Genomic DNA, 9,961 nt, shown 5'->3' on the forward strand with positions numbered 1-9,961 from the left:
ATTWAAAACAAGTACTTATTTACATCATAAACATACAATTTGCCTCTGGAGGGTTGATAATAAAATACATTTTATTTATACATTTTATAAACTCAGTTAAAATGTATGGAGAAGAACCAGCAGACCAAGGTGTTGGACAGACCAGACGTCAGTCCCACACCTTATTTGCAAGTGGAGCCATTTCCTATATCAATTATGGTGTGGAGGCTTTTTTCTTTAGAAATCTTTTTGGATTCCAGTCATGATTAAAACATAATTATGAAATAGAATACATTTGTATATATAGTGGTATATTTTATATTTTAATGATAGTATCTCATTATAATGTACTTTTATCTTAACGTTATGTTAGAAAATGCAATGCCTGATGGAGATAGTCATCTCCAYAAAAGATAATTATTATTTTAATTAGTGGCAGAAACCAGCTTCCATACATTAAGATCATGCAGTGAAGTTATAAAGTATTTTATTGTCAACATTCAAAGCAACATGATGACTCTTCAATTAAATGCTTTACAATATTTAATTTCTCTTTGGATCAATAAAGTACTTCTCAATTTGAATGTCTTCTAGGGTTTCAAGRTCAAAATGGAAGAATCTACATAGAGCAAAACTGTTTCAAGGAAAGTAGTTAAAAAAAATCTAAAGAATAAAGTAGAGTAACAATTAGACAATGGATGGATGGATTATCATTATTGTTAGTTTAGAAAAAATTACTACATAGACATTTTACTCAGAAGGCTAGTGAGGGTAAGACGCAAATTATTGATTGACTTATTTGATGTCACAGGAGTTTACAGTAAAGTTTTGCTCATTTTCACATGGAAATGAAAAATATAGTATAAAAAATATAGWAGGCACGTTTTCAAGGCTGACTCTCTTCAAGTCTTTAATGTTGGCCCACTGAATAACTGGGTCAGATACTCCAGTTCTAAATGGTGCATAGTCATCAGAAATCACCAAAACTGTCTCCAAATTTAAAATGTCCCCAAATTAAATGAGTATCAGTTGTTAAGGAGACAATATTTACATCATGGTAACAAACATCATATAAAAATTGATCTATGTTCTCTTATAAAATTTAAACAGCRTCTTGCAGATTTGGACCCACCCTACAGATACACAATGATTGCTGACATGACAGCTGCATTTTAAAAAACATTTGTTTAAATCAGGTCTAGCTGGTCAAAGACTGAACCATCKACACAACAAAGAACACACAAGTCAACAGCATTCAGACTCATTTAAGAAAAGAAGATACAAAAAGTCATTAAAATATTCACAAAACTACATTTTAATTTATGAAATTTGCATAGTGTTCCAAATACAGCAAGAAATTCTCAGGCTGATATTTTTTACAGCTTTAAATGAATACTTAGTTTCCGTAATTATGCTCCCACATTCATGATTTCTGTAGCTTATTGTAGATTTGCCTACTTGTGAAATCCAGAGATTTCCAAGTCCAGAGATGTCAGAATAATAAAAACAGGAGATCACCTCCAATGTTCCATGATTCCTACAGGGTCCTATCAAAATAARGTCTAAGTCTGTCCTTAGTCACAAATCTTCAGTCATCCACATTAGTTTTAGTTTTCCAGAGACACACGCCAGGCAAGTCAGGAAAATCAGGAGGAGGCAAACCAGAAGCTGCCACTGCTAGATGAACTAAAGATTCGACGCGTTTCTGATCGTTGCTGCTGTCCATGAAGCTCTTGTCCTTTCTTCAGGCTGTGGCGCCTGACCCAGCGTTAACGGGGCCTCAGCCTCCCACAGCTACTGGGAGCTTGGATACTTCAGGCAAAACCTGTTAAATGCATCATAAATGGCCTGTCTGGAGGAAAAAGAGAAACATCATCTAAGTATTTGGCTGACATAATGATGCCTAAAACCAAGGATGAAAGAAAATTACATTAAGTGAAAAAATACATAAAAGCCAAAACTCTGTTGAGGAAACCAGGTCTTTGCAATGTAAAACAGTAAAMAAATAAATGTAAAAATGCATATTCAAAACAAATGACAATCATGGCAGATTAATGAAATTCAAAAATTCTTTATTAATCCCAAAGGGACATTAAATAATAAAATAACCTCTACATTTGTGGAAAGTTGCAATAAAAGTTGCTTTCAGTCATTAAAGGGGAATTATCATGTACAGTATTTTCGAGGCACATGATACCATTTTGTGGGGTTACAGTAACCCTCACCCTATGTTAATTCAGCTGTTATAAAATGCTATATATATCAAATATGACATAAAAGAAATGTGACATTGTAACTTAATGCCTTGAAACTGGGCCTCTGTCCCGTTAGGAAAGTTCTKCTCTTTCTRAAATTCCGTCTTCAGGTTTTTATCACATGACTCCTCTACTGACCACTTAAACTTTATTTTACCAGATGCTCTGAGAAGCAGCTGGTATAAAGAGCTGCTTCTCAGACATGAAGGTTTTCTTAGCAGATGTCAAGACGTTTGAGCCACCAGGTGTTTGCTAACTGCTGCTGACGCTGAAATCAAGTGTTTTGCACTAGATACAAAAATACTTGTTTGAAGAATTTCTCAAACTTGCATGAAAGCAACACTCCAGGTATATTTTTGGGGATAACATTATGACATGATGTAAAGCTGAAAAAAGTCAATTTTGCATAATACTGCCCAGCAGTTTCTGTACATCAGGTTTCTGAGGAGTGTAGTAACTACATGCTGGCTCACCTTGTTCAGCTCCGTGTCCTGGAGGCACTAAAACTTTAAGAGTATAAAATATATGATTTGGGTCAAACATCTAAGAAATCCTTTCACAAGCTTCTCACCACAGTTAACTGGAGTTTTGSCCAAGTCCTTCACTCAGAACTCAGTCTGACACATCACCACCTGGTTCACACAACATCTCCATCCTGTGATGGTCACAACCAAACCTCTGCTCTGTCACTGACCTGTTGGCTCAGAGCTGCTGCCTGTTTCAATGATTCACAAACGGTCCGATTCTTTGAACAACTCTTCATCAATGGCAGGACTCAAAGTTTTGCACGGCTCTCACTGAGACTTATTTTGTAAAGTTTTGCACACATTGCAGAAGTTATTATTCTTTTTAATTGAAAATATGGAATCTGCAATGAATAAATGAAATAGAACATCAGAGATGCTCACTGCTCTGTTCATCTGCAGGATGAGGATGATGATGATGATGATGATGATGATGATGATGTGCTTCACTCTTCTTGCTTGTTGCTCCTAAGTTAATGTTCACAGTTGAGTGTTTTTTTTACCGTTATTGTTTTGCCTTAATTGTTATATTTAATGATGCATGAGATCAATTTTGTCTCTGCCAAAGTAACTCAAGTCCACTTTTTGTCCTGTCACATTTTCCTTTTATTTTGTTTCTATATTACAAATGGAAAAAAAATGTTATAAATCCACTCACATATATATATTTTACATTGATATCTTGAAATGTTATCTTTTATAAGGATACATCCATATTTTTATCTGCAAGAACATGATGTGTTTTTTTCACAACACATCATGTGTTAAACTTTTTCAAAAAAGTTGAAATGATTCAACTATTGTGTGAAGTTCAACCACAAAAACTAGAAAACTGCCATTTGATGCCATGGAACAAAACGGCATGTTCTCACAAACGTGTTTTCAAAAATCACTTTAGGTTCAGGGTTTGCTCTGCATCAAATCACCATAAGTCTCATCACTACTACAGTAGTTGTTTCAGTTTGTAGGTGACTGGTGGGAGCAGAATAATTTGGTATTTAAATCTGTTTCCATGGAAACAGCTTTCCTTACCTGTATTTCTATTGGTTTCTATCACAGTTTATTGCACCACATCCAAACTGCAGATTTTTGCACAGAGGTGGAAACGAAGCAAAACAAAGAAAAGTTTGAATTGATGGGGTTAGATTCATTTCAGTGTTTAATATCCGGGAGTTTTTCATTTTAATGTGGATCTTTCACATCAGTTTGAGGTTTGGATGGTGCCTCACATTTGATTATGTCATGTAGCAGGTGGTCTTGACCATAATACTGGTTTCTGAGGAATTCTGTCAAAACGTCTTTAGCTTACCTAAAGAAGTTCTGTTTGAACAGGTACGCGCTGATGTGTCCTCCATTCAGATATCTGATTTCACATCCAGGCCAAATCTCCTGAAGGCTCAGGACTCCTGTCCGAGGGATGTAGGCGTCCTCTCTGGCCTGCACCACAATTATGAGACCAGTGTCTACGGGTACTGGAAGAGTCAGAAAAACGGTTTTTTACTTTACATTGTTGGTATTTAAAGATCTTTTACAAAAACATATTCAGTTACATGATTTTCATGGCAAGTTGCCAGGATAAAGTTGTAGCTTTTGTTTATTTACAGGCAAGACTTAATAAAGTCAATTCAATCAAATATTCTCTCGAGGCACGCAACAAGAAAATGTTATTAATTCAGAGGTCGGTTGATCCAAGTTATTAAAAATGTCAAGTTCCGTTTCTTATTCAAACTGGTTAAAATGTTTTCTATAAAATGAAAGCCAGCAGATTAAACTGAGTCAGTGATCAGATGAATCTGTCCTGGAGGGACGGATTCAAACACAGGTCTGGTCAGATGAAACACTTCAAGTAAAAATACTTGGCAGGAGGACGAGGACTGATTTTTACACATAATAAACCAAACATGTTTATTCTTATTCTGTATGAATTAGATCTACACGTAGATCTAATTCATAGATTGTATTTATCTAAACTCGAGTGTTCAGAGATGTTTCCCTCTATTGACCCTCCTTTAGCCACAACTAATGAGGCCATTTGGTGTGAGGTCAGCTGCTGACCGACAGGACAAAATGATTTGTGTAGTGATTTTAATGGCACCATTTTGTGAGGTTGGAAACAGAACACACACACACACACACACACACACACACACACACACACACACACACACACACACACACACACACACACACACGCTGGGACATTTAAAACGTGGGGAAAATAAATATTCATTCAAATGCACCAAGAAAGAAAAAGTTTAGTTTCTGAGAGATTTTTACTCCACATGTCAACCCTTGAATTGTTTCAGTACAAATATGTGCCTCAGTTTGGTGCAGCAATGTATAACCCGTCCTCTGATGTTTGATTTTCTGGTTTTGAGTATTCACAATTTTGTACAACAATAATAAAAAAAAGATTTAAAATATAGTTAAAATCACAAAAAAATAGGAGATAATGCTAAATTGCAGACTAGTAGAAGAATGCAGCAGAGTGAGAAGCTAAATTGGGAGAAATATGATCTCTTTTTCATTTTGATTCAAACTCTTGCTGCAGCATTTTGGATCAGAGGCTTTTATTTTGTGGACTTCCTGACAGTAAGTAGTTCAGCCTTGATGTAACATATGTATGAACTAGGTGTTCATCATCAGTCCTAGATGTTTCTAAATTTGCCAATATTCCTGAGTCCAAAGTGCTAGTTGCAAATTGCAACATGAAATTTTACTTGAACTTGCAAAAAATGTCAAACCCAGGACACCTGGCTTGTCTTGAGGCACCGACATGGAAAAAGGAGTGTAAGATGAAAAACCTTTCATCATGGAGAGGATCGTTTTCCAGACACCTGGCAGGGAGGAACTGAGCACTCAGGCAGAACAACTTACCAGAAAAGTTGGCCATGTGTGTGCATTCATCCATCACTCCTTTCATGAAGCTGATTGACTCTGTGTGCAGCGACGGCCGACAGCATTTGTGGGAGTTCATCTTCTTATGGCCCAAACTGTGAGCAGTGATGGTTCTGAAACACAAAGAGGAACCAAATCTAGGTGCCAACACTTTGTAAGAAGAAGTAATGATTTTAAACTGAATAATAAGGATTAGTTCAAAATGGTGACATGCATTAAGTTCTTGAGAGGTGGACAGCTGTGAGTATGAGGGTATTTTTATGTGGATCAGTAAACTGGCAGGTTCATTTCTTTATCCTGTGTTTCTACATCTTGTTTTAGATGAACGGAGGATTTTGGCTTCCTGTCTGAAAAAAAAGTCTTTTATTTAACTATAAGGATTATTTTAGGAAATGTAACATTTATCTGCTGGCTTCATTCACTGAACTGTTATTATTGACTAAACAGATGTACTATGGTCTCAAACAACAATTACCCGGTAACAGTTCTGCTGCTGCTGCTGCTGAATAGTGATGAGCCGACTTCAGACTGCGGCTCCACTTTAACGAAACGACCATCTTGGATTGGCAGAGCTCCTGCCAGGTCCAGCAGATTCCCTAAAGGGTCCAGATTCCTCTGCAGTTCTGCTCCCATCTTAAAAGAATCAGCCTGACAGGCATAAAGAGGAAACGATAAGCATAAGACTTGTGCTGTGGTTGAGGTATGTATATTTGTATTTGCTCACCTCACTAATTAACAGATTCTTTTTAAATTCAAATTTCATAAACCTTATGGAATTATGAGACTATTACTATTCAATCCATGAAGGTTGTGAATAAATGGAATTGTTTTGCAGTAATTCAGTGATGCTGAAGGAACGATGAGAAGTTTACCCCACAGTACTCCAGCAGCTTGATGATCTCCGTCTCATACACTGAATTAACTGCGTACTGCTTCTCCAGCTCGGCCCAGTTCACTGCTCTGCTGAGGACACCCTGGACTCACAGACATGACAGCAGCTCACGCTTAGTTTGATGGAACAACTGAAAGAAAACAGAAACTCTACTTGGCAGGACTTCAACCATCCATTAAAGCACAAGTTCTAACCATCTTCCAGAGCTTTTCTTTATGTCATTTGATTTTTGTATCTGACCATCGCGGGCGACACTGTACAGCCATATAGTGAATAGGAAACTCGTAGCCATGGAATTAAACCTGGTCTGTGTTTTTTCCGAAATTTGAGCCAAAATTTTGATTTGATGCCATTTAGATTTTTCAGCAATGGACATTAGAAGTTTTTCACAAACTGCTGAGGGATGACAATATTTTCTTCAATCAAGAAAAGTTTAAAATTTCAGTCACTCTGGCACTAATAAACAATAATAATAATAATAATCATTTTTATTTTTACTAGGTTTGTCCCACTAAGACCAAAAGATCTGGCAGAGAGTTGGTTAAGAATGGCAGCATTCAGTTAAAAACACTCAATTATACCATATAATTACATTATACATACATAAAAAAATAATAATAAAATAAAAAAATACACAAAGCCACTCAAATTAAACAATTGCATTTCTGCAACTTGAAAAATTTGCACAATTTTCAATAGAGTTGGGTCTGGATTGGAGGAAGTCTAATAAATCCCAAACTGTGGAGGTCAGTTTGACTCCATCGAGTGCAGATATGTAGCAGAGACTCATCTCAACATCCCCAATGATTACAAGCATTGCTTTGCCTCCACCCAAAGCCTTTTGGTACTGGAAAAATTGTATTTTGGAAGGTTTTTATGAGCGTAACACAAATACTCAACTCATAAATGCATTTTCCTTATGAATGTGAAAGATGCTTTCTAGGGGCAAAAGATTTATAGAATATTGTAACAAATAATCAACCAGATGTGTATTTCCTTGCTTTTGTCCCGTTTATCTGCAGGATTTTAGAAACAATGCCTCACCGTGGTGAACACACTGGAGGCCGTGGACCACGACAGACAGGGAACCAGAGGAATTGGTTTGGGCCAGTTAGTCACTGCCAGAGATGCCATCTAGACACAAAACAGGGTCCATGACACAAATGATAGGTACATAGAAAKCATCGCATCATAACATAGCCTTCTTTWATTTTCATTATTCAAAAAGATCTTAGTAACTTTATGGAAAGATGGTGAAAGATGACTTTCTGGGCGATTAGAGTGGGAAAAAAACTCCCTAGGACATAATGTGAGGAAACTGGCTGGCATCATTTTATCAAACATGTCTGTCCATGGAGCTTCAAGCTTTACTGACTGGCTGACTGATTGGAAACAGAGCAATTACTCCATCAGTTCCGAAACTAAATCCCAAATTTGTACATGTAAGATGAGGACAAAATGAAGTTCACTGTGGAAATCAGCAACAAGTTGACCTCCTGCTGAGCATCGAAAACACAGTGAACATGTTGCTGGGATCAGGTACAGAAGACGTCTGGAGTTGTTTTTGTGCAAAAAAGGTTTTATTTATCTTGTAATAACCCAGCTTGTCTCACACTCAGTGCCAAACGCGCCACAGCAAAACAAAGCAGTAGACGGATTCAAAGAGGCACATTCAAGGAACATACGTAAACATCGATGTTCAATGGCATCTTGGAAYTATCAGCACTGCAGATCAAGGCAGGAAATGGACAGAAAAACTTTGTTTCTGTGTGTTAATGTCCACAGGTACCCAACACAATCTGTTTATCAATTATTTTTATCCGATATCTTCCAAAATCCAAGGCAGAACATCAGTGGATAACAAACAACCATSTCCAAAAGCAGCATAAAAACGGATCCGCAGGTTAAAACAGTGAAAMCCCCCCAAAAAAATCTTACAAATGTAAAAACAAAAAGACAGAAAATCCAAAAGGCAGAGCAGAAGCASTCGCATCCTACAGCCTTTTCAGCTGCAGCTGTGTGCAGTCATAAAAACGTTTTATTAAACAGCAAAAGTAGACTTCCCCCATCACCCGCYCACTAGCATCACGAGATCACGGTGATCAAGAGATACACCTATTGACGACATAGATGGTCTCGTCTTCTCAAATATTGCTTTTGACATAGAAATACCAACATTGAAACTTATTTTAACATGTTAAGACACAGGACAAAAGGATGTTGCCGTTTTCTTATGTCCACACCTGCTAAATGACTAKAATTCACATGTTTTCCTAGCGTTTGCCACAAACAGTTTCTCCAGAAGAACATCTTTCAGGTGAAATAAGGAACACATTAGCAGTTGGCAGGTTACTGAGGGCCAGGCTGAGGTGTGTGAGCATATTCCATCTACTCACATATCCTCCCATAGAGATGCCAGTCATTCCTAAGGGCCAGTATCCTTCTCTCTCCAGCCAGCGCAGCAGCACAGTTGACTCCAAGATCAAAGCCCCTCCCATCACAAACAGGTCCGACACATTCTTTAGACACGACCTCCTGAGATATAAAAATAACTTGATGTTAACCGGCAGGTCTTACAGCTGTCAAATACCATCTCATGTGCTACTGCCATGTTGGGAAATCTCAGATTATTATCTGCTTCTACAAAACAAGCCACCACATGTTAGGAGAGTTCACTCACAGTTGATCTTTGGGTTTGCGATAGCCATGTGATCTGTTGGTCAAGGAACATAAAAGATTGCATGTTACTCCAAACTGCATCAGTTCTTCATCCTGGTCCTCCAGGAACAACCTGAGCTGGGAGAGAAATGGCTTGTTATCAAATCAAAATAAAGCAAGAAGACTGAACAAGAACAAGAGCTCATTCATTCTTTCAAGCAAAGTATAAAGTAAACAAGCTTAAAAATACAATGCAAGGGCAATTAAACACAAAGTTTTGTTGAAATAAAGTTTATTCTTTACAAATGAAAGAATTTATGCACAAATAATAATAAGCTGAGAATGTTTTCGTGATCTTCAGGTAAATAATTACTTTTGGTTTATTAGGTACGAAGTTGAATAAATTAGGGACAGTTTTTCCAACCAAATACCTTCAGCTTGTTAGRGGGTAAAACTTCTCTACACAACCAAAACTGGCTCATGAGTATCAAACAATAAGGGCAGTTCAATCATCTACCATGAGCATTGGATATATATATATACACACATATACACCACTAAAGCAGTTTAACAAAGAAAAACTTAAATAAATGTATTTACTTGTGTATATGGACACAATGCCTGTTTAGGCTCAAAGACATATAAAGGATATAATATGGATTTTCCAGAAGCAGAGAAGCCATTCCTGCCTCCTTGACCATGGGCCTGGCCATCAAGGTCCGACGACGCCAAAAAAACTACAAACATAGAACAGA

General features: G+C 37.2%; 1 protein-coding gene across 1 annotated transcript in view; it reads right to left on the reverse strand.

The window, feature by feature from the left end:
- Positions 1-449: 449 nt before the first annotated feature.
- Positions 450-9,961, reverse strand: part of abhd18 (abhydrolase domain containing 18) — a 13,147-nt gene continuing 3,635 nt past the window's right edge. Inside the window, exons 3-11 of the mRNA XM_017307245.1 lie at positions 9,859-9,943; positions 9,229-9,256; positions 8,945-9,083; positions 7,593-7,682; positions 6,529-6,630; positions 6,132-6,304; positions 5,636-5,769; positions 4,068-4,230; positions 450-1,831 (exon numbers count right to left, since the gene is read on the reverse strand). Of these exons, the coding sequence (XP_017162734.1) occupies positions 1,774-1,831; positions 4,068-4,230; positions 5,636-5,769; positions 6,132-6,304; positions 6,529-6,630; positions 7,593-7,682; positions 8,945-9,083; positions 9,229-9,256; positions 9,859-9,919 (948 nt within the window). The 5' untranslated portion in view covers positions 9,920-9,943 and the 3' untranslated portion in view covers positions 450-1,773. The remainder of the gene's footprint in view (positions 1,832-4,067; positions 4,231-5,635; positions 5,770-6,131; positions 6,305-6,528; positions 6,631-7,592; positions 7,683-8,944; positions 9,084-9,228; positions 9,257-9,858; positions 9,944-9,961) is intronic.

This window comes from Poecilia reticulata, linkage group LG10 (assembly GCF_000633615.1).
Source record: "Poecilia reticulata strain Guanapo linkage group LG10, Guppy_female_1.0+MT, whole genome shotgun sequence".
Classification (NCBI taxonomy): Eukaryota; Metazoa; Chordata; class Actinopteri; order Cyprinodontiformes; family Poeciliidae; genus Poecilia; species Poecilia reticulata.